Below are 25,147 nucleotides of genomic sequence, written 5' to 3'. Positions count from 1 at the left end.
TGTGAGTTTGAGTAGGACTACAAGTATTGATGAGCCAATGTAGTTCGCAAACTATTCAATCTTGACTTAGACAAAGCTCGGCTCGATAGGATCCCGTCCAAGTTCGGGAATGGCTCAAGCATTAACAGATCTAAACCTAAGTTTCCTTAGATTCGGCTAGAAAATCCACGAACATACTCTTGATTATTTTTTAATTACTATATATATTTCATCAATTTTACATTTTATAATTATATAATTTAAATTTATGTAATTTATATGTTAAATATGTATATAAAGTTTAAAATTTTATGTTTTTTCATTAGAATGCTCGAATTAAATAAAAAAATTATTAAAAACAGTTAAATTTGAGTACATTTAAATCAAGCCGCTCACAAAATTTAGTCTCATTGGTAGGTAATTTGTAAATTCCACTTGAGGTCTGTGGTTTGCCCTGATCTTGAGAGTGGGTAGACCTACCCTTACCTAAACTTTTCTCTATCAAAAAAAAACAAACCACTCAAAAGATTTTCTCAAACCAACCCTAAAATTATAAGCTCGACGAGCTCACCGATTCTCAAACCGAGTTGAGCCTACCTAAATTCAATTTCGGTTCGGCTCGTTCACATGTCTGTGCTGGTTCTGTGGTGGATGAGCCAAATGTGGAAAATAGTAAATAAATAGAATCCAAACCATATCCATAAAGAGCAGGTTGGGCGTGGGCCAAACAGGGCTTGAACAGATGTAATGAAAAGCAGAGAGAGAGATGATGAAATTTGAACTATTCTTTTCTCATTGAAACTGTTACAAAACAAAACCGTCCATCCATCAACCCATTTACATGATACTCCACAAGAAAAGAAAAGGGTAAAATAATATATAACAACATAAGCCCTCTCCTCTTTCTTTCTTTCTTTCTTTTCTTTCTTTTTAGTTTTAGCTACATTAACATCAAATATAAAGTTCAAAACTAAGAAGAGAGCTGTTTTTTAAACCTTTATTTATGAAATTCAAAGCCCTTTTCAACCTAGCTCTCTCTAGCTATAGCTATAGCCTATTTCTACTATCCTTCTCTTTTTCTACTTATGGTATCTAACTGTATTATATCATCAGAAACAGCACACTGTAGCCATTAAACCTGAATCTCAGCTTCAACTCCAACCCCAAGGAAGTCTATGAATCCCACATTGAATTTCTCACTCTCATTTTGATTGATCATCATGTTCCTGTTGTTCCCAATTGACTCTGAATCTGTTCCAGATCCTTCTGAATTTGAATCAGATTGGTCCTGCACAACTCCAATCATGGACCCAACCTCTTTTTCTGCACATAAACCTGCAAACTCTTTTAATCCATTTCACAATAACAACATAAACATAAACATAGAACAAAACTAATTGAATCAAAATCCGCATACCCATTTCTTTAGTGCTAATATTGACTCTCCTTACAATAAAAGGGGATGATTTGATAGAGGAATTAGGAGTGAGTGAAAGATCAGTGCAAGTTGAGTTAGATTGATCAGATATGGTTGTTGTTGATTCAGATGCATTATTTTGCAAATTAATGGTATGAATTTTCTTGTTTTGATTTTGAGTAAGAGAAGAAGGGGGTTTTCTTTTTCTGTAAATGCTAGATTGCTCTCTATGCTTTCTGGCCATTATAACATGCCAGTGATTCTTGACAGCATTATCAGTCCGGCCAGGGAATAGCCGAGCAATCATAGCCCATTTGTTACCATAAAGTCTATGAGCTGCTAATAATCTCTCCTCTTCTTCCTCTGTAAATGCCCTCCTGTTGATTCTTGGATCCAGCTGGTTAAACCATCTTAATCTGCAACTTTTTCCTGAAATTAATAACAACCATTAATGTGCTTATATAACAAATTAATTAATGGGATCTTATTATATATTAAAGGTCTAAACTTTATTTTCCTAACCTGATCTACCGTCAAGATTTTCAGCAATCAAATTCCAGTTTTGAGGGCCATATTGGGCTACAAGCTCTTTAAGTTTAGCATCTTCAGCAGGTCTCCAATGGCCTCTAGCACAGAGTTTTGTGTGACCATTTTTGGCAGGAAGAGAGGTCTTAGCCTCCTTTTCTGCTTCTTCTTCATCATCTTCTTCTTGTTCCCCTAAATCCAAACACAGATCATTAAGTCTGCTGACTCCCCTGCATTCTAATGGTTTGCCATTTAAGTCTATTATAGAATGGCTCAAAAATTGGAACCCCATTTGGGGATTTTGGGTCTCTGAAACCCCATTAGAGAGAGAAGGGAAAAAGTTCATATCTTGATACCCATTGAACCCATTATTTGGAGTCCTTAGGTATGGCAGACTCATATTGATAATAATGGGTATAAGAAAACAGAGGAAAAGACTAGATTTTTGAGAGAAAAGAAGGTAAATTTCTATCTGTGAAACTGATAAACAGAAGAAAAAGAAAGGAAGAGGGAGAATGGAGAGAGGGGAGGAAGGGAAGGGGTGGTTTTATAAAAAGGAAGGGGTGATAGAGAGTGATGAGAAGTGTGTTGTTTGTTAGTGTTTTTTTGGTTTTTCTCTTTCTATCTCTAAAAGGGTATTAAAAGGAAATAAGAAAAATGTTGAATTGCATGAATGGGATGTAAGGAGAGGAGAGAGAAGCACTCGTGTGGGTGGGTGGGTGGGTGGGTGGATGGATGGATTGTGTCTCTCAAAAACATATGCTTAGGCATTGGTATTGCTGTCTTTTGTTTTGTTTTTGGTCTTTCTCGGGCTTTGTTCTCTATCAGAATCTCTTTCTCTCCTTTTCTTTCCAAACTTAAAAAATAAATTGGATAATGTCAAAAATACCCTAACCATTATAGCAAGATTGAATCCTACCCATAACGATTAAAATAGTTACAAGTTTTACCTTTAATTTTTTTTTTTTTTTTAAATTTGCGCAATGCGCTTATATTAAAAAAGAAAGAAAAATCTCCACCAGATCCGGATGTGATTCGAATGTCAAAAATACCCTAACCATTATAGCAAGATGCAATCCTACCGATAACGTTTAAAATAGTTACAAGTTTTACCTTTAATTTTGTTAGTCAAGAAGAATAGTTTTACCTCTGTCAAGTTAGATCAATTTGAGAGATAATTCATCAAACTATATTCTCGATCATGAATCTTGTCATTTACACTTCACATTTGAGTCATTTTATCACTTATTAGTAACAGATCATAAACACACGATTAGATGTGAAAAAAATTAAAAATAAAAAATATAATGTTTTCTGTACAAGTTGGATAGAAAAAATTCAAAATATTTCCCCGAATTTATAAATATTAATCTTCAATTTTATTATTAAATCATAGAAAATATCTGTCTTTTATAATAATCTCTGAAAATGACTCAACTCGTCAATATTAGGGATAAAATTGATATTTACTACCAATACTAAGGGTGAAGTTGCACCATTTTAAATATTATGGGTAAATTTGCTCGTGGTTGTAAATGTTAGGGGTATTTTTACACTTTATCCCTAAATAAATCTATATTCTTTTGCTATAAATTTCAAATTTACTCAGAATCTCTTTTTTGTAAGTATAGATTTTTTTTATGAAATTTTGTAAGTATAGATTTACTCGTAAGATAAAAAAATATTTACTCTTAACCTTTTGAACCAATAATAATTTTACCTTTACTTAATAAAAAAAATTAAATTGTTCTTATTATTATTTGACTTTTATATCGAATGTTAATTTTATCGATAAGTAAGCTATTTATAATTATATTAATATTACTGTACATATTGTAGGCATGTTTTTTTTAATTAATGGTATGTGACAAAATTAGTTATTGATATTTTAGCAAGTTCTTTTTAACTTTATTAGTAATATAATAATTATTTTATGTTTATTTACTCCCAAGATAAAAATAAATAAATATTTACTCTTAATTTGTTGAACCAATGTCAATTTTACTTAAATTACTTTTATTATTATTTGACTTTTATATTGGATATTTTAATCAAGAAGAGGGAAGCCATTGTCGAAGGCGGGAAGAGCCACGTTGATTCGTTCGGCAGGCCAAGCTATACCGGTTTATTATATGGGAGTTTTTCTTCTTCCTGTGTCTACGGCTAAAAAAAATCTAACGAATGTTAAACTCATTTTGGTGGGAGGTAAGAAAGATGGATGTAAATCTATCAATTGGATGAGATGGGAGAAATTATGTTTGCCATTGGGGGATGGGGGTTTAAACTTCCATGATTCACTACCTTTAACTTGGCTATGTTGGGAAAGTAGGGGTGGCGTCTTACAACGGAACCTGATGCTCTAGTTTCGCGTGTCTACAAAGCTAAATATTTCCTAAAGGGGAATTTTCTCGCTGTCCGGTTAGGGCATTCACCGAGTTTCATTTGGAGGAGCATTTGGCAATCCCAACTAATGCTAAGCGAAGGATATAGATGGAAGATAGGAGATGGAAGTAAGATAAGGGTATGGGGTAATCCGTGGTTGAAAGATAATTTGAACAGCCATATAATTACACCGGTAAATAACGAGTTGCAGAATATTAAAGTGACGGATCTTTTTTTTGCCAAGAGATATTTCTGAAATTCTGAAATTACATCTGTCTTGGTCTTTAGGTACAATTATACGGCGGTAGAGTAAAACGGGAGGATATACAGTTAAATCAGCATATCAAATGACTATTGCACGCCTTTCGCCGATGGATGAATTTGCTACTTACACCCCAAATTAGAGGGGAATCATGGTACATATTTTTTTTCTTCCAAAATTACCTTTCTGTCTTTTATTTTATTTGTACAAATGAAATGATACAAAAGTAATTTTGATATATAACCCTACCTTACTTTACCATCAAACCAAATACAATTATATTATTAAATCATCACTTAACTTACTTTAATTACACTTCATCCAAATAAGGTCTAAAGATAGAGACCAGTAGAAGCAACAAGAGCATAGGGTCAGGGTCCTTGTCCACTTTAACTCTTCCAAAAAGGAGGTAATGCATTAAGTGGAAACAAATAAACTACACATTCAATACCCGAGTAAAGCAACAACGACACCTATTATGAGTTCCACAAAAGTGAAGGGCATGATACAAAAAACGGCACGCAACTCATCGTCGAGTTGGAAAAGATGGTCAAGAGTGCAAACTAGACCATTTTCTAAAGAAGTATGGAGAGAGGTCACATAAGGAGAATAAACTAAATTACATAATGTCGAAGGGGGTCATTAATGTAATTGCATGTGGATTAGGCCCCAAGAGAAAAAGAGAGGTCGACAACCTTAAAACCGTGTGAGACTCAGTCTGACTTTAGGGAACCTCAAGAAAAATCCAGACTAATGATATATTAATGCTTTAGTCATCGAGATAATGATTGCATATTTTAGGGTTAGGAGGGGTTTCATTGATATATTAGGAGCTCAGTCAACATTATTACGAGAATAGTATTCGAAAGCTTCCCTATCAACCCAGATAAGATACTTCCTAGTATGGCCCCACTAGTAGGAATTAGTGGACACATGGTCCCGTTACTAGGTAGAATTCAACTTGAGGTGGAAGTAGGAGACTCTAGGCCCAAATGGAGGGCGAAAGCTGAATTCCTAGTAGTAGACACAATTCTACATTATAATGCAATTGTGGGCAAACCTATATTATCCAGCTCGTTTAGAGTCCTTTCCATTTGGCTATTGGCTTGGTAAATTTGGATTAAGGAAGGGATGGAAGTGGCACAAGGAAATCAAAGGCAGCACATCAAACTTACATAGCCTCTCTGAATATGAAGCCTCGGGTAGAAGAACTCAAAAAATAGGAAACGGAAAGGGAAAAGCCAGTTAATGCTTTAGAAACTGTATAGCTGGCAGAAGGAAAGTCGATCCAAATTTCTTTAGAGTTATGCAAACCTATAAAGACTGAAGTACTTGAATGCTTAAAAGAAAATATAACAGGTTTCATGTGGTTCCCAGTGGACGTGATTGGAATATCGATTGATGTCATATCGATAAGACTGTAAAGGGTATCGGGAAAAAGAAGAGGAACCATGGCCCCGAAAGGAAGAAGTTCATCAAAGGTTAAATTTAGGAACTATTGGATTATGTCCATATTCGGGGAGTTAAGTCAAAGTGGTGTGATAAGGATTCACCCATCTAAATAAGGCATGCCCCAAGGATCGCAACCTCTGCCTTGTATTGATATGCTCATTAATTCAATGATGGGTTATGACATCTACTCATTCTGCGACGCTGCATAAGGATTCCATCAGATTCTTATGAATTCCAAAGGATAAAGAAAAGACAAGCTTCACCACCCACGAAGGAACACACTGTTACAACATCATACCCTTCGGTCTGACGAATGTTGAGGCCATAAACCAAAGATTGGTGAATGAAATATTCAAGGACCTAATATAGCACAAGGTATAAGTTTACATGGACGATATGATCGTAAAGAGCAGAGCCAAATATGAGCATGTGAAAGACCTGAGTACATTCTTTTCAACTCTAAAAGCGTATGATTGAAGCTCAACCCTGAAAATTGTACCTTTGGGACTTGCAAAAATTTCTGGGGTTTATAATCTCCAAAAGGATAATTTTGGATAACCTAGACAAGATCCAAGAAATATTAAAAATGGAGCCTCTAAGGAAGCTTAATGATGTCCAAAAGTTGAACGGTAAGAATAATGCACTAAGTTGTTTCATCTCCTACTCGGCGAAGCTGTGTCTACCTTTCTACAAAAGCTTGGAAGGGGTGAAATACTTTTAGTGGATAGCCGAATGCCAAACTTCCTTCAAGAATCTAAAGGAATTCCTAGAATCTCTATGCTAAGTAGGCATGAGGTAGGATAAACACTCTATTTGTACATAAGCGTGGCCAACAGTCAGTAGGTAATGTCTTGATTAAGGAAGAAAAGGGAGAGAAATTCATGATGTATTATATAAGTAGAGTGTTGAAGGATGCCGAAACCAGGTACCCCAAGTTCGAGAAATTAAGGTATGTTGTGGTCGTAACGGTGCAGAAGCTTCGACATTACTTTTAGAGCCATCTTATTATGGTTTGCATTGACATGCCCATGAGGAAGATCCTCTAATTGCTAAAGACTTCAGCCAGATTGGCCAAATGGGCATTAAAAATCACCGAGCTTGAGCTTTCATACGAACCCCGAATGGAATTCAAGGCACAGTCCCTGACATATTTATTGGTTGAAATACCAGTAGAGATGAGCGACCCGGAGCTCATGAAAGACACTTAAGAGATATTTATGGATGGAAGCTCAGAGAGAGAATGAGCAGGGATTACGGTCTATGTTAGAGCCCCGAAAAAGATCACATTAGAGTATGAAATAAACTTAAATTTCTGGTAATAAATAATTTCTCCAAGTATGAAGTAATTATTCAAGCCCTCCGTATCATAAAGGTCATAAATCTTGACCGGGGGTGATCAAGAGTAATCCAAATCTACTTGTGAACTAAGCAACCAACCAATACGAAGCTAAGGAGGATTCTATAAACCTATATCTCCAGATAGTGAGAAATATGATGGCAGAAGCTAAGCTGGAAGGACTACACATCAAGGTCCAAAGAATACCAATAAAGCAGAATGAGAGAGATGATTGATTGGCTAAGTTGGAATCCACTCCTGACGGACCCCATCTTAGCCTTATTATGGAGCATAAGACCCAGCCTAGGATGGCCAAAATGGAAATAATGATAATCGATACTTTGGGAGAATGGTTTCATCCAGTCTACAAGTATACGAAAATGGGGAGCTACCTACCGATGGAAATGAGAGGATCAAGGTGCTAAGAAAGGTTGGTAGGTACTCGGCAATAGGATAGGATCTTTACATAAAATCATATAGCCACCCTTGGCAAACGTGTGTGGGCTTTGACGAACCCCAATTTATTCTTAGGGAAATTCATGAGGGCGATTATGGGGCCCGTGAGGGAGGAGAAGCCTTAGCATGGAAAGCACAATTACATGGATTCTAATGGCCTTTGATGGCAAAGGATGTTGCCAAGTATGTGAGAAAGTGTGGTCCTTGTGAAAGTTATACTCCGATAATAAGATCCACGACCTTGGTCATGAACATCATCCACCCAGCCTAGCCCATCGTTACATGTGGAATTGATATTGTTAGACCCTTCAGTAAATGGGTGGAAGTTAAGCCCATGTCCTCCATAGCCGCAGAGACCATTATCAATTTTATGGACAAACAAATAATCACGGGTATGGGATCCCACACATAATCATAATGAATAATGGGAAGCAGTTTGATAACACATCTTTCAAAACCCACTGCCAGAAGTTACACATCAAGCTTCCGTTCACTTTTGTGGCTTAACCCCAGAGCGATGGGATGGATGAGGTAATGAACCGCACCATTTTCCAAGGATTACATAAAAGGTTAGATATCATTGACTCGGACTGGGTGGAGCAACTACCATGTGTCCTATGGGCCTATCAGACCTCCCTATAGACAGCTATAGGAGAAACCCTTTTCTCCCTCTCCTATGGGACTTGGGACTATATCCGAATTAGGATCAGTGCGGCAAGTCCAATAGGGTGTTTTACTCTACGATAGATAATGAGGCGATCATGAGAAGGAAGCTGGATATGGTTGAAGAGAAATGAGACTAAGAGACAATAAAGATGGAGGCCTATAGACAGAGGATGAAGGCATCCTATGATAAGAAAATGAGGTTGGGGCATTTTTAGTTTGGGGATCTAGTCATCTGAAGCATCGAGGCATCCTAGGCTGAAGCAAGTAAGGGTAAGATAGGGGAAAAATGGGAAGGACCCTCCCAGGTAGCAAAATGCATCAACTCTTATACATACCGACTGAAAGAAATGAATGTCAAGCTAGTGCCGAGGACATGGAATTCTATTGCCTTATGCAAGTACTGCCATTAGGCCAGAAAGGTCTAAGAGCCGGTTAAGTTTAAAATATGTTCAAATTATTTTCATTATTTTACTGCTATTTTGTAGATTGGAAAAGGGAAGACTTATATAACTTCCTGCCTTTTGGTAGTCGAAAAAATATTAATGAAACTTCTTTGTCAACTATTCAACATTTTTTATCAGTTATTTTTTGGAATTCCTTAATCGACTATATTAAAGGTCAATCTTATGCATGCTACAAGGATTTCGACCAAATGTTTTAAGTAGAATAAATTCCAATACCACACTCCCTCAGAAATATTCTAGACAACCCATTCTAAATTGAGGAAAGGATCATTCGATTTAAGATAATCATGAATTCCATCATCCAATTAATGGGAATCAAGCAATAATAGATGGAAAATCGCTAAATAACAATAAGATAAATTAAAAGGAAGAAAACATATATATATATATATATATATATATATATATATATATATATATATATATATGGGATAAATGTTTATAAAAAGATTACGACAAAAATAGAAATACAACAAGTCAACAAAAAAGGATAAGGACTTAATAGTCACTTACTGGTCGACACCGATGGTATTAGAAGTTTTAGGCTCAGAATCTTTCACCACCAGGCCTTTGATGCTAGGCCCCTTAGTCGGGCCTTCAATCTTCTCTTGGGCTGGCTCAAGCTGATCCTCGGTATTAACCTCATCGGTGGGCCTTTCAACATTATCAAGAACTTGGACAATATGAGCCTCTACATGAACTTCACCAACTGGAGCATTGGGTTATGGGACATCTTCCTCTCCGGATCATACTCGAGATACTCAACATCATCCTCAGGAGGAAAGAAGTTCACCTAAAATTTGAAGTCCGCATTTGGATACTTCTCCTTGATCGCATGAAGAATCTTGACCTTAAACTTGTTAAGTCGCCCCTAAAAAATATCATTTTCACGTTAAACGACTCTCTCAGCTTCCACCTTAGCTTTCATATTAGCTTTTGTCTCTCGACCATATCAGCTCGTAAGTTTTGCAGTTTATCTTCTTGTTTAGTTGAAAGGTCCTGGAGAGCTTTATACAAAACCCTCAACCGATCAAGCTCATCCTCGAAAGAATGGGACTTCTTTTTGAGCCAAGTCTAAATCAGTTGTTAGGGAAGCCACAACTGCATCCTTTTGCCCCAATTGATCTTCCTTGTCCTTCAAAAGCCTAATGTTTTTTGGGTTTGATCTTAAGCGTCTTTGAGGTCGACTTCAAGCCTTTTATTGGTGGCATTGACCTTTTTTTATGCTATTTGAGGAGTGGTCAACTCCTTTTGTAGTCGAGTCATGGTAGATGAGGAAGTCTTGTTCAAAGCCTCGGTCCTCTGAGCTCGGGTAGCCTCTACTTGAAAAGCATGTTCCTTTTGGGCCAGCTCACGATGAAGTTACTAAAGGTCATTTTCCTTTTGAGCTAGCACCAGGAGCCTTCTTGAGAGATTCCTCATTATTCTTGGTAGAAGCAACTCAGAGACTCTACTCAAGTTGAGAGATTCGTTTCAAAGCTCCCTCCTTCAACCTTTGCTAATTTAAGTATCGGAACGGGTTTGCTGAACCCCGACCTCTCTCCAACCAGATTTTTCTCCTTTTTAGATCACCAAAGAGGATACAAAAAGACAACACATATTCACTGACACCAAAGTGTATATGAAAGCAATTAATGATTCTGAATACAAGAATATATATTTAAAATAATAAATAAACTAATTTATCTGTTCATAATCTCGTTCTGGATTTCATTTGCCTGTTTTGTTTACTTTTTATTCTTAAGACGTTTTCCTAAAATTTAGGTGGAAAATACTTAATTAATTGAATGACTTTGTTATATACTTATTAAATTATGCTTATCATTTCAAATTTCATCTCAAATAATAAGAATTATTTGTTGCATTTCGAATTTCATTTCAAATAATATGAATTTTGTATCTCTTTTCTTCATATAGAGAAAGTATATATATATATATATATATATATATATATATATATATATATATATATATATATATATATATATATATGAGAAAGCATTTAATGATGATGAAGGTACTAGAATATATACTTAAAGTAATAAAAAAAACTAATTTGACATCATCATCCTCAACTCCATACTTGTTATGACAAAAACAAAGAGCTTGAGTGGTATTCAACAACCAAATAGTTTTCTATAAATAAATAAATATATAATGTAGATTTTTAGAATGATTTTATATAAATGCTATCCTTTATCTTTGCATATGATATAATATATGTTCGGTTAATAGCAAAACCTAAACCTAAACAATTAAATAATTCTATTCTGATATTCTTTCCTGAATCTTTTTGACTGTTGAAATGATTGTCCCACTTTTCTTTATTTAACAATAACATTGCGTGCTTTTTTCTTTTATTTTCTATTTTATTTGGCCCACATAATTGATTTAAAACTAAAAATGTATATATCCACATATCATGAATATTTGTTACCTGAGAGGGAATTATGGACCCCACGAATAATATGAATCCTACGTACCCAAATTCATGGATGATGTAACTAATCATTTTGATCATATTATATATACAATTCTTATATGATAGTGAATGTCTAGTCATCTCTTACCTAAATTAAAATCTGTGCTAAAGTAGAAATGAATGCTTTCATATGCTCTCATGCAAATGTTAATTTGAAATTTTTGATAAATTCATCATCAAAGACATATTTTGATTCGTCAAATAGTTTATACATTCAAATTTAAAGAATTGTAAAAAATGCAGAGGCAAAACCAGGAAAGGTGTTATTATATAGATTGTATGTTGTATGATTAATTGTGTTAGGTAGTGAATTAAGTTTGCCTTACTATTTTACTTCAGCATAACTGAAATTATGCACTTGTCTTGAGAATTTTACATTTATAAATAATTTTTTTTACTAAATATCTTGCACAAACGATTCATAATATGAGTAAGTTTTTAATCCCTCATTTTATACTTGAAGAGTTGTAACTGGTGATGAATTCGTTTTGTGGAATTCAAATCCGAGGGGAGGAAACAGATTTACTGGGCTTCTTAGAAGAACTTGTGTCGCCGAAAGGAGCATGGGGGACTTGGTTTCAGACATCTCCGTTCGCTTAACTTTGCGATGTTGGCTAAACAGACATGGGCCCTCATGTCTAGACTGAATACTTTATTTTATCAGATTCTCAAAGCTAAATACTTCTATAGAGGGTTTTTTTCCATCTCGAGTAGGTTCAAACCTATGTTTGATATGACATAGTATTGGAGCTCAAGTGAAGTGTTAATGTGTGGCGTAAAGTGGCGGGTTGGAAATGGTCTGCAAGTAAACATTTGGCACGATGCTTGATTAGGGGACTCCTGCCTCGGACGATAGTAAAAATGAGTACCGAATTTTTGTGAGTCTCAGATCTTCGAATAGAAGACTTAAGGGATTGAGATTTTGAGGAGGATTCTATCTTTGTTTGACAATGACGATGTTCAGTCTATCCTATCATTACCAGTTGGGGATGTGGAAGTTAATGACATGCTAATTTGGCATTTCGATAAAAATGGGACTGTATATAGTCCACTCGGGTTATAGTGTTGCATGGGAGAATGACATTGGTACATGTGGCTACTCAAATTTTGGCTTCGGCGAGGATGTGGTCAGCAATTCCGCCACGGGTAAAACTATTTGTTTGAAAGGTTGTAAATTTTTTTATTTCGACTAAAGATGTTCTCGGCAATTGAAAGTTTGCTAAATGATATTGTCTGCTGCCTATGTAAATGTGTGTGGTGAACATTCGGTCTATCTATTTATGGACTATGTTTATTCGACTAGGTTTTGGCATTTTTTGGGGATTGATCATCAGGTCCTAGTGACAAATTTCTTTATTGTTGATTCAAATGTTTCCTATCTTCTCAGAATCTTCAAGAGTGTCATTTACTATGTATGGGGTTGTGGAAGATTCAGTGTCAATGAAACTCGAGCGATTGGAAGAAGACGTTTGTTCCGCCAATGCCTGGTGTGCCTCTGTGTAAGGCAATTTTAGAAAGCAACATTCTTGATTTTGGTGAATGGTGGTTTCCGACGGGTGCAAAGATGAGTAGCGCCTATGGATGACGGTCTGAAACTAAACATTGATGTTGCGTGTATACTAGGAGCTGAATCTATTGTGCTGAGGGGTGTTTGTCGCGATGATGTTGGATCGTTTCTTTGGGCTTACAGGTTTAAAAAATATGATATTTTCCTCTGAGGATGGCTAAAGCATTGGGCCTTGATCAGGCGCTGTTGTTTAATATTGATAAAGGGTGATCCAATATCAATGTTGATATGGACGCGGAAGAAGTAATTCTGACGGTTCGATCCAATACATAAGATTTATTAGAATTTGGTGCAATCATTAACGAGGTTACTTGGTAATCATCCTAAGATTTCTGTTTCTTTTGTTAAAAGGTCAACCAATAAACTAGTGCATTGTTTAGCGAGTGTTGCTTTATCTATGGCTACGCTTACAATTTGAAATTTTAAGCCCGTTTCTATAAGAACTCGAATGCTTGCTGATGTTTTGTTCTTACAATAATAATAACTATTTCTTTTTTCTTAGAAAAAATCAAGTTCTATGTATGAGTAGTCTTAACCAATAATTTAAAACCTATTTCAGAGATAATGATAAAAATTATTTTTGGACTTTAACTACCAGCTTAAACTTTTGATTCAATTGAATTTTGTTTATATTGTATGATATCCTCTTAGACCAATGGTCGAGGATTCGAATCTTAACAACTCTACTTATAGATAGAATTTCAGCACATGGTAAGATGAACTTCTATTGTACATGCTTTAAACTAAAAGGACATTCACGTGAGGAAGTATGTCATTTATAATTATAAAAGATGATAAAAAAAAGTATGTAATAGGTTGAGGAGGTGTTACTGAGCCAGGATAGCTAGTAAACTATTTGAAATTGACTCGGTCAAAATTCGACTCGATAAGGCTCGACTTGACTTAGGATCGGCTCAAGATATTAATGTGTTAAGCTTCATAGTTCTTAAGTTCGGTTTGAAGCTTGTGAACAAGATTGATTATTTTTTAAGTACTATACAAATATTTATTAAATTTTAATTGATAATAATTAATATGGTCATTAGCAAAGAAGAAAAAGTAATTAGTCATTGACTCTGAGCATAACTCATCAACACCAATAGCACTAGCAACTATCTTCCATAATCAACCACGCTGTCAATATGGCTATCTGTTTGTTCAGCTATTAGTAGCAGCTACTATTTTTGAAACTCGATCATGACACTTGATTGTTTTTTCTTTTTTTCTTTTAATGAATATTTTAAACTCATACGAAGTATGTTATATAACTTTTTTTTATCACTTATTCTACTTATTTTATGCATGTATAATAAATTTGATTAAAACTTGATCAAAACTCGGCTTGATCAAGGCTCGACTCGACTGAAAGATTGAGTCTCCCTAGTCGTTGGCTCCATCCTGAGTAGGGGCATCCCACTCTTTGACAGTCCTAAAATTGATTTATATTGATGCATATGTAATATAATTTTAATATTTAAAAAATAACCGAGTTGGTTTAAGATGTATACTTTACTAAATGATCATAATTTTAAATCTCATGTCTCTTTTCTTTTATATATAGAACTTTTATTTGTTTGGATTTTATAGTCTAAATAAATATATTACCGTTATTAATTACTTTCAATATTCTTTTAACTTCTTTCAAAAAGAACACTCATTATCTTCTTAACACTTTAAATTCATTTTTTTCAAAAGCAATTTTTTTTTTTTAGATTTAAGACTCAAAAAATTTGGTTTGTTAATTAAATTTTAATTTATGAAAATTATAACTAAAAGATAAAAAAAAAATATAATGTAAAGAATATTAGCTATGAATAGATATAGTTACATGCACTCGCAATCATGTGAGGTGTAAATAAAGAATTATATAATCCATATCACTGGTGCAATTGAGATGATATATAACAAGAAAAGGAAAAAGAAAAAGACATTGGAATCTCTAAGTTTGAATTTGTAGCCATAATTAAACTAAGAATAATAATAATAATACATACAGTTACTTGACCAAATCAAAAGAAAAAACCTTTAATTGAATTACACCCTTTTAAATATATGAATAGAGGAATAGTTTATACACAATAAATAATATTACGTAATTAATAGTAACAACAATGATGGGTTTGACTGAGGAAGTTGCAGGAGACACCAAAAGCATTTGTTTTGTGGTCCTTCTTCCTATTTCCTAATTTCCCTTTTACTCACTCACACACTTCTCATTTTATTCTATTTTTGGTAATTATATCTCTCTTTCTTTTTTCTTCTTAAGAAAACATTTAGTGGTTGGGAGGTATTATCCCCTAGCTACTTCACTGTCAGTAAAAACAACAAAACCATAAACAAATAAAAGAGAGTGCATGTGTATCCGTTCATGGAAATTTGTTCTTTATTAGGTGATTGTTCTATGAGTTCCTTTATCTTTCAATTAAGATATGCTACATGTAAGGATGAAGTAGTCCTCACATTTTAAAGTAGTGAAAATTTAGCTTTAATGTATAAAATGATGTAAAGTTAACCCCTACTACTTTCAAACACGATCAACTTATTTAGAAGGTTCAATACGATAGTTAAATAACAGTCATCAGTCTTTTCAAAGTTTCGATCGCGCATGGCTAAAATTGATCTTGCTTTAAAAAGTTAGGGTTAAATTTGCACAATATCATACGTTATGACTAAATTTACACTTCGTTTGTAATGTTAGAGTTTTTGCCCTTTATCCCTATAAGAGATTTGAAACCCTGTTCCACTAAAAAAAATTAATTAATTGAAATCTTCATTACTAATTACTAGAGATGCAAGTGGGGCGGGGATTCTCTGTCCCCATCGGTGACCCACCCACCCCGATGGAGACAGAGAATCACCGATAAGAATCCTCATGGGACAAGGATGGAGATAATTTTATCCCCCGTGACGGGGATGAGGAATGGTATCCCCGTCCCGTTAATCTCCGAATGACCCCCAATTATTTTCCATTATAATTAAAATTATATTTTATAATATTTAACTTAAATTAATTAGAATTATTTTCAAATAAAAAATTAAATGGGATAAATAAAATATTAACGAATGACTTATCTAAACTAAACTAAAGGCATAGTATCCCATCCTTTCGAACAAAACCTAGAATTTGAAAGGAGAAGAGAAAAGAAATATATACTGATTTTTTTTTTTTTTAATATAAATGGTGATTCTCCGCGGGGACGGAGATTTGGAATAAGGAAAAAGTGTTCTTAAACCGAGGGTGGGGATTCCCCGCGAGACAAGGATGGAGAAAAAAATCAATCCTCGTCTAACTCGCGAGGATGGGGAATCCCCAACTAGTCAGAGACGAGAATGGAAAATGCATTTTCCGTCCCGTCCTATTTGCATCCCTACTAATTACATTGTTATTAGAAAAGGATACGACATTATGTGGGAAATCTTGAGGATAAGTTTTGGGGAATAACGTGAGATTGAAATCTCTTGCAATAATATAGAAAATGAGTCAACTGAGGGGTCGGGAACCAATGACCTTATTTTGATATCTAACTTAGCAGAGTTTGATAAGGGGAAGATAATGAATAAGAGAATTTTAGGATTTGGTGGTGAGATACCCAAGTTCCATAGTCATCTTATTTTATTCATAAGATACTGATAGGCAGTTTTGAGAGAAGTTGATTTTAGTGCCCTAGCTGACGCCATAGACGCGTATAAGGTCATAGAGAAAAAATATATTATTTGGTGGGACCATCAAGATTTGGCATTACCAATTGTATTCCGTATATCCCGGGATGAAAGTTTTGATGAATTGGTGCACTTTCCCTATTAGTTCACGTGTCAGGGTTATCTTTCATCGTTGCATTTGATCTAGACGTATTGATTGTTCCACGTGACATGTACCTTTATATGTCAATTATTAAATGCCCCCTCTTTGATTTGCCGAAGTTCTTTTGGACCCAATACAAAACTTCTTTCTTAGGGGCATTGAGCAGTGCAAAATCGTGCTCAGGTTGCTCCGGAGGTATCTTCCACTTGCTCTCTCTCATTCCCCATCTTGTTGTTCTTTCTAGTGGTTGTATAGACCTAGGCGGTCCTTCAACAACATTTTAAGCTTGTGGTCACCTCATCTCACAAAATCTCCAGTCTATCGCATTAGGTCTGGGAAGGGCTAGGGCCGTCGAGTAGGAAGCTCATTGGAAAGATCTTTGCTATGAAAATTCACAATAATTGCACCAATTATCGCATCCATATTTTGGTGTCAGACTTAGATAGTTATTTTCAAGAACCTCTCCACCAACTATTGAAGAGTTTTGTTTTTCTCCTAAACTAGATGGTTAAGTTTTTACATGGTTTTGTACCCCGATCTAGGGGTGATAAAGTGTTGGAAAAACTCTGTTGTCATTTGATTAAATAGACTTTATAGGGAGCTGCTCATATCAATACATCGCTACCTCCTTGAGAGTGGTGGGGATGTTCCGACATATAACAACATTGTTGTTGTCTTTAATGACCTTATAAAGTTAAGTGATGGGTACTTGAAACTTTGAGGCATCGGTTCCTTCAGAATGCATGCATAAAGAGGGGAGTTGGTTTTTGTGACCTCCAGTATCCTAGTGTCAATCCCAACATCTATCATAAAACCATTCAACCTTTAATTCACCTCCTCATTGATGAGGTTATTGCTATATTCTTTCTCTATTGATGCGTATGAGCTTGTACGGTTCTTGGAAGTGTTCTTCTTATGGGGGAGAACTCCTTCCTTGAGGATATGCAACATTCAGTCTGTAATAGGTTTAATAGATTTTCTTTGATGAGAATGCCTATCTTGGGAAGATCTGGGCTTAATAAAGTTTTTTCGCATAACACGTTTCACCTGGATGGAGAACACTTCCTCTTACGAATCGATGGAGATAAATGTGATCTAGAGAGATTGCCTCGATGTCTGCACTGAGTTGTGCTCCTATTCCCTATATCTTCGTCTTGACTCAATATGCTTGGAGGAGCGTGATACCTTCTTTTGCCTAAGGTAGCCTCTGGTGATGTGATTTCTGGTAGAATAAGCTACACATCCCTACTTATTTGAATGTGGACCGCTCATTGCCTGGATTTGTTTCTGAAGGCATTCTATTAGTTTGCTCTTACCTCATTTTGTTCCGTGTTTATTGAACCATGTCCACGGATGAGCAAATTAACTGATAACCAAATCAAAATCTTAATTTGGTTCGATTACTTTTACTCTCTAGTTCAGTTTAGTTTTCATTTAGGCTTAGTTTGATAATCACGTATCGGTTTAGTAATTCCGTAAAAACCGAGTTAAGCGAAACCGAACCAAAATTTATATATAAATAAAAAAATTATAATTTTATTTTCTATTTAGTAAAATCGAAGTGTATGTACTGGTATATTTAGTTTTGAAAATGCCAAATCCATGTTCAACTTCAAAAAAAAATTAAATTTATAAGAAATACAATATTTTTGCATAAATAAATATTTCTATTGTATAAAAATTTGTAATTTTAAAAATTTAAATTATAAATTTATAAATTTTGGTTATTCGGTTGGTAACCGATCCGAATCTTTTTAGTTTGATAATATTCGGTTACTAATTCTATTCGGTTTAGTTCGGTTCCTCAAATAATTTCGGCTTGCTTAATGAATAGTTCATTTTGGTTAGTAAACGAACTGAATTAATTCTCACCCTTAACCATGCATACGGTGTAAGCCACTTGCTTAGTAAGGCAATCAACGACCCTACTCCCATCCAAATCTGCATAGCCCAAACAATTGTTTAGACATTGATGCAACTCAATTGTATCGCGCATATCTCGGAATGACATTTTCGGTGAAATGGTGCTCTCTCCCTATTGGTCCACATGTCAGATGCGATTATCTTCCATCATTATTTTTGATCCAAACGTATTCATGTATGTAATTTAGTTTGCGGTTAACAAGATACAAAAATATCACAACATTGACAGCCAATAACAATTTTACCTCTAATATCATAAATCGTACAATTAATATTTTATCCATAACGTTTGAAACTTGAGCTAATTTTCAAGTATTATTAATAAAACACTCTGTATAGTCACGAATCTCTCGTTGTCTTCACTCCACTTGTGCATCACGTTTAACAGACACGGAAAAACCACAATCTTTTTAAACTTTTCCTTAATATTTGTCACCAAGATAAAGAAAGCATTTTGTGAAAATAACAGTTGAGACATTTTATTTCCAATTGAAGTGATTAATTTACTTCATAAAGAAAGCAAATAATGGAAAAGGAATAAGTAAAAAAAATAGGTTTTTTGGAAAAAGAAAAAAAGGGTAAAAGAAATAGAGAAAACGAATCGTTTGAATACGTTACGTGAAGAATGCACACGCGTGAAGTTTGTTAGGGGTTTCAGTTCCAACAACTCTCTCTCTCTCTCTTCTTTTAATTGCTTACAATCATAACGTAAACAGAGAAACTCTTTTTTATTTATTTAAAAGAAATAAAAAAGAAACTGTTAGGGGTTGCCCTCGTGCATGCCTTTTGTCTGTATTAAGGAACGGTTTCGCTTTCTTGTCGTTTTCCACTTTTGATGACGTTCCAAGGGACGTTACACGTGCGCCCTTGATTTTGACCAACCACGTGTACGGCTGTCATTTTTTATTCTTGTTATTTCCTTGGATTTTGAGAAAATTCAATTTTTATTTTAAGAAACAAAGTCTCCTGTAACGATATCTGTCTGGATATTTCAAAGTGTGTGTGTGGGGTACTCATTATTGTTTTTGAATTCAAATAGTCCTTCCTCACGTGTTTCTTTTTTCATTTATATCCCTCTCTTACCCTCCATCTTTTTTACTATTTACCACTTCCCACATATGGACCCAACATTCTCAACTAGGCCCAATTACTGCTCTTTACTAATGGTAGCAACCAAAATTATGAAACAAGATTAATTTAATTAGGGAAATTAAGGTAAACACTATAAAAAAAAAAAAAAACTCCTGAAATCTAAAAAAAATTGTGCAATTTTACTGTTCACACTACTAAGTTAGATTAATTCCAAACATTATTATAAAATATATATTTTTTATTTATTATTCTTAGATGGATCTAAAAAAAATATTTCACATTTTTTTGGAATTTAATAGTAGAATTGAAGTTTAATAATTTTAAATTTAATAAAATATTTGATTTTTTTAACTTATATAAAATATAATATTTTTTTTAATTTAAAAAAAACATCATTTATATTTGTATAGTTGCGATCTGTTCCTAATTAGTGATAAAAATGACACATTTAAAGTGTAGATGTCACGATTCATGACTGCAAAGATAATTTGATAAATTATTTATCAAATTGACCTAAATTCAATGTTACGAGGAAAATTTGTTTTTTATGCAACTTATGGATAAAATTGCAATATTTTAGATAGGTCTAATACATCACCAGCTCCTTCAACTTGTCCAAAATAATAGACTGGCTCCTGAACTTTGCAAGTGTCTCATCAGCTCTTTAAACCTGCTTATTTCGTATCACCAGGTCCCTAAACTTGTCCATAAAAGTATATTAGCTCCCTGAACTTTGCAAGTGTCTTACCAACTCCCCAAACTTGCTTATTCTATAACAAATAAATACAAAAACCATAATACTAACTCTCGATCCTCATCCATTCAATCTCTCAAACATGTAACACTAACTCTTATAATATATTGAAAGGTAGGAGAAGCGAGTTCTAAATGTGGATATTGATCAGCCTGCAACCAACCTTCATGATGTTTGCCGATGGATTGATTAATTAAGATAAAAACTAAGAATTTGGCCGGTCTGATCCTAAATGCTTTATAGCAGTTATTTACTATGTTTGGCGTGAGATAAATTCCAGGCGCCATAAAGGGGATTCAAGCAGTAAGCAGAACGTCGTTTTGGAAAATTTTAAGCAAAGTCAAACTGAGACTGCATTCGGTTTCCTCTCAAATTAAACTGAGAGTTATGGACTCTTTTTGCACTCAGTTTTGGGGAGTGCATGGCCACATTGCTCAGACATCTTGAATAGATGAAGACGTATTTTTAGAATTTAGGTTTAATAAGTTTTTGTATTTAGTTGTTACAGAATAACCAGGTTTATGGAGTTGGTGAAACACTTGCAAACTTCAGAGAGCTAATCTACTTTTATATACAAGTTTAGTGAGCTGGTGATACGAAATAAACAAGTTTAGGGAACTGGTGATACGAAATAAGCAAATTTAGGGAGCTGGTGAGACACTTGCAAAGTTCAGAGAGCCAATATACTATTTTGGATAAGTTCGGAAAGCTAGTAATATATTAGGCCTTTTAGATATAAGTGATAGTATTGCTCATGACTATCAAAATTAGGACATTTTTGCATCCTATCCCCTAAAAAAATCAAAAATCTTCCACATGCTAAATGCTTGAATTACTTGAAAAATATGATAAAATCAAAACGAAAATTCCTAAGATACCGTTTTCCAACGCTTCCTAAAATATCAAATACTATACATAAGCACTTACTAAGCAAATACATCTCTTATTCATTCCATTATAGAATTTCATCTCCATAAGAATCACGCAAAAATCGAGAATATCGTAGCCAAATCGGATGAGGAACAGGCCAGGTCTACGGTATGGATCATGTTTAGCATGTTAATCTACAATAATCAAGTGATACCGTAGTAATTGAACGAGCTTTGAACGCCTGGACTTTAGCTTAGACCGAAATCCAATATTGGGGTCCAAGCCCATGACTATATACATTCGGATACTAGATAGATGAATAAAGCATTTTTGGGAGCTATCTCAAGGAACACATAGACCAATGGTCATTCCGGATCCTAAAAGCACGCTCCCCAATTCACATTTAGCACCGAACGGAAAGATGGGATCCGAAAACCAATCAAACGTTGCCACGTGTCCATGTACACACTTTATTGCCTATAAATAGCCTGGGAATCAGAACTGCATGTACGTAATCATAAATACTCTCTTTCCTATTCAACTATTTTCAAATTAACTTTGTATTTCTTCAAGTACTTAACTGACTTTAGCATCGGAAAAGGGTTCGTTGAAATTCTGACCCTTTTTCTGACAATTGTTGTCCTTTCAGGTAATCGGAGACGATTGAAGGTTACATTTAAGAAAGGAAGACATCATTGAGTAAAAATCAGGATTAACAGGGGACTCGTGGGTCTCATTGGATCTGAGATGACTCCAGTTTTTTTATTTAAACAAAATAATTAAAAAAGGTAAAACATAATAAAAATCATTAATTTTAGAAAGTTTTGGATCTTAAAGTCTTATTACTTTAATAATTTATTGACTTTTTTCTTTCTACCTAAATAATAGGGTAAATAATTATAAGGTCCTTATGTTTTTACTTAACACGTTAGTAAGTCCACCATATTATTATAAGGTCCTTAAATTTTATCTTAATCAATTCTTTAGTTCTTCCATTTGTTTTTGTAAATGAAAGTCCAAAATTGCCCTTAATTATATACATAAAAAAATTTATATTTTAGTTTCAAATTTAATCTAATTAATTTTAATGAAGTTTTTGAACTACATATACACCGAAATTAATATACTTGAAAAAATATATTATTAATTTTCTTAAATTGTAATTATTATTTTCTCAATTTTTAATATAATATCTTTAAACTAACATTAAATATTATTATAAATTTTTTAAAAATCATATATTTTTTTCTTCATTCGTAAAATTTATTAGAATTGTAAAAACTTTTTACAATGATAGTCTTACTCCTATTTTAATAATTTTTGAAATATTTTTCATTCATTTTTTTAGTCAATAAATTTTACGTATTAAATTAAAGTTCTATAATTATATAAAAATTAATAAATCAATTACTTTATATTAGTGTTTATATTGGAGAGATTGTGATTATGTAGGAAAAAAGAGAAAAAAAATATAAAATGGGAAAAATAGAAATGTTTTATTATTGCAGGCCAAACGGTCTGCCCAGAGCAATGAAAATTTTTAGTTGGAACTGCCAAGGTCTGGGCAACACTAGGGCAGTTCCCATTCTATGTGAGCTCATCAAACTCATAGGCCTGATATTATTTTCTTGTATGAAACTCTGGTTTGTCAATCTCGCATTGAAGCTATCAAGGTACGCATTGGTTTTGAAAGTTGTTTTGTTGTTGATAGGATTGGAAGGAGTGGAGGTATATGTGCTTTTTGGAGGAAGTCCAGTATGTGCTCCTTAAGGTCATTTTCATCAAATCACATTGATTTGACTGTAAATGACCCTATGGATGGAGATTGGCGCCTCACTGGTTTCTATGGGTATCCGGAGAGAGCTAGACGAATGACTTCTTGGGATTTACTAAGGAGCCTTGCTGCCGCCTCTTCTCTCCCATGGTCTATTTTGGGAGATTTTAATGATCTACTTGTTCACAGTGATAAAAAAGGAATAAATGAGCACCCTGAGTGGTGTTATAAGGGATTTAGAGATACACTGATTGATTGTGGTCTCACTAATATTATGTTACAAGAGTATCCGTATACATGGGTACGGCACAGAGGTAAACCAAATGAAGTTCAAGAGAAGCTAGATCGAAGCCTTTGTACAGAAGTGTGGGGGAGGCGTTTTCCTGGCAATTTTTGTGTTAATTCTATTGCTCCCACTTCAGATCATTCTCCAATAATCTTGAATACGTCAACCGATTCAACTGGCCCGAGGCAAAAAAAGTTCAGATTCGAGCAACGATGGCTAAGGGATGAAGAGGTTTGGAATGTGATTAAGGAGGCATGGGGATCTGATAGGCGAATAATACTGAGTTCGCGGTTAGCACATGTGGCAGATGTGCTTATGAGATGGAGCAGAAGGAGTGATGTCAATTGTCGTCAGAAAATTCAACAATTAGAAGAAAAGTTAATACAACTACGTGAACTGGGAGGTTCAAATAATAGTGATGAGTATGAGTCGACCCGAGCTGAGTATGTGAGAATTATGGTTCAAGAGGAAGACCACTGGAAACAGAGAGCAAAAGTCTTATGGCTTCAGGAGGGAGATCTAAATACTCGTTTTTATCACTCTTTCGCTAATGGAAGGCGGAAGCAAAACTGCTTAACATGGCTCAGAAATAATGCAGGAGAATGGATTGATGATAAGGATGGGATGGGGAAGATTGCAATACAATATTTTGAATCGGTTTTCTCTGACAGTAATAGTGAATGGAGTGAAGTGGTAGATTTAATGCAACCATGCATTACTGATCGGGACAATGAGCAATTACTGCGACCACTTACAAAACATGAGTTCAAGAGAGCTTTATTTGATGTGCATCCTGATAAGGCTCCAGGACCCGATGGATTTAATCTAGGATTTTATCAAAAAATTTGGGACATAATTGGAGATGATATCTTTATTGCTGGGTCAACATGGTTCGATCAAGGTATGTTCCCCTTTGAGCTTAATAATACTATCATTACTCTTATTCCAAATTGTGAGAATCCTGTTATTATGATTGAACTTCGTCCAATAGCACTGTGTAATGTTATACTCAGAATTTTCTCCAAAGTCTTAGCAAATAGATTGAAGATGCTTCTGCCTGGGATTATCTCTGGAAATCAATCTGTTTTATTAAAGGGAGGTCTATTCATGACAATGTATTGATCGCATTTGAACTTATTCATAGCATTAACAATAACGTTGCTAAGAAAGTAGGTAATGTGGCACTAAAGGTTGATATGAGTAAAGCATATGACAGGGTGGATTGGAATTATCTAAGAGAAGTGATGCTAAAGTTGGGTTTTGCAGATAAAAGGGTGAACTTGATAATGCATTGTGTATCTTCTGTGCAATATATGGTTAGAGTAAATGATCAGTTGATTGGTCCTATTTGCCCGAAAAAAGGACTCCGCCAAGGTGATCCACTATCACCATATTTATTTTTGCTTTGTGTTGAAGGGTTGACATCATTATTGGTGGCAGCTGAGAATAGGGGGTTATTGCATGGATGTCGAGTTAAGCGAGGGGCGCCTGCGATTTCACATTTGCTCTTTGCTGATGATGCATTTTTATTTTGCCAGGCTACCATATCTGAAATTAGAGTGTTAAAAAAATTACTCGGATCATATGAATTAGCTTCGGGACAAGCTATAAACTGTCAAAAATCTGGAATCATGTTCAGTAGAAATGTGGCAAATGAC

The 25,147-nt window shown here is 34.5% G+C and overlaps 1 protein-coding gene across 2 annotated transcripts; it reads right to left on the bottom strand.

Annotated features, from left to right (window-relative positions):
- Positions 1–749: 749 nt before the first annotated feature.
- On the bottom strand, positions 750–2,512 carry LOC136206290 (transcription factor MYB54). 2 transcript variants are annotated; one of them, XM_065997291.1, is made up of 3 exons: positions 1,919–2,512; positions 1,397–1,825; positions 750–1,302 (listed from the first exon to the last, which is right to left on the bottom strand). In XM_065997291.1, exons 1-3 carry the CDS (start codon positions 2,319–2,321, stop codon positions 1,112–1,114), a joined length of 1,023 nt encoding a protein of 340 aa, XP_065853363.1. In that variant the 5' UTR covers positions 2,322–2,512; the 3' UTR covers positions 750–1,111. The 2 variants fall into 2 exon arrangements, with proteins under 2 accessions (XP_065853363.1, XP_065853362.1); XM_065997290.1 differs by having other exon boundaries at positions 750–1,314; positions 1,919–2,510.
- Positions 2,513–25,147: the final 22,635 nt, after the last annotated feature.

Source organism: Euphorbia lathyris, chromosome 9, assembly GCF_963576675.1.
Source record: "Euphorbia lathyris chromosome 9, ddEupLath1.1, whole genome shotgun sequence".
Lineage (NCBI taxonomy): Eukaryota > Viridiplantae > Streptophyta > Magnoliopsida > Malpighiales > Euphorbiaceae > Euphorbia > Euphorbia lathyris.
Note: the sequence above shows the minus strand (reverse complement) of the source record. Positions and strands in the feature narration are given on the sequence as shown.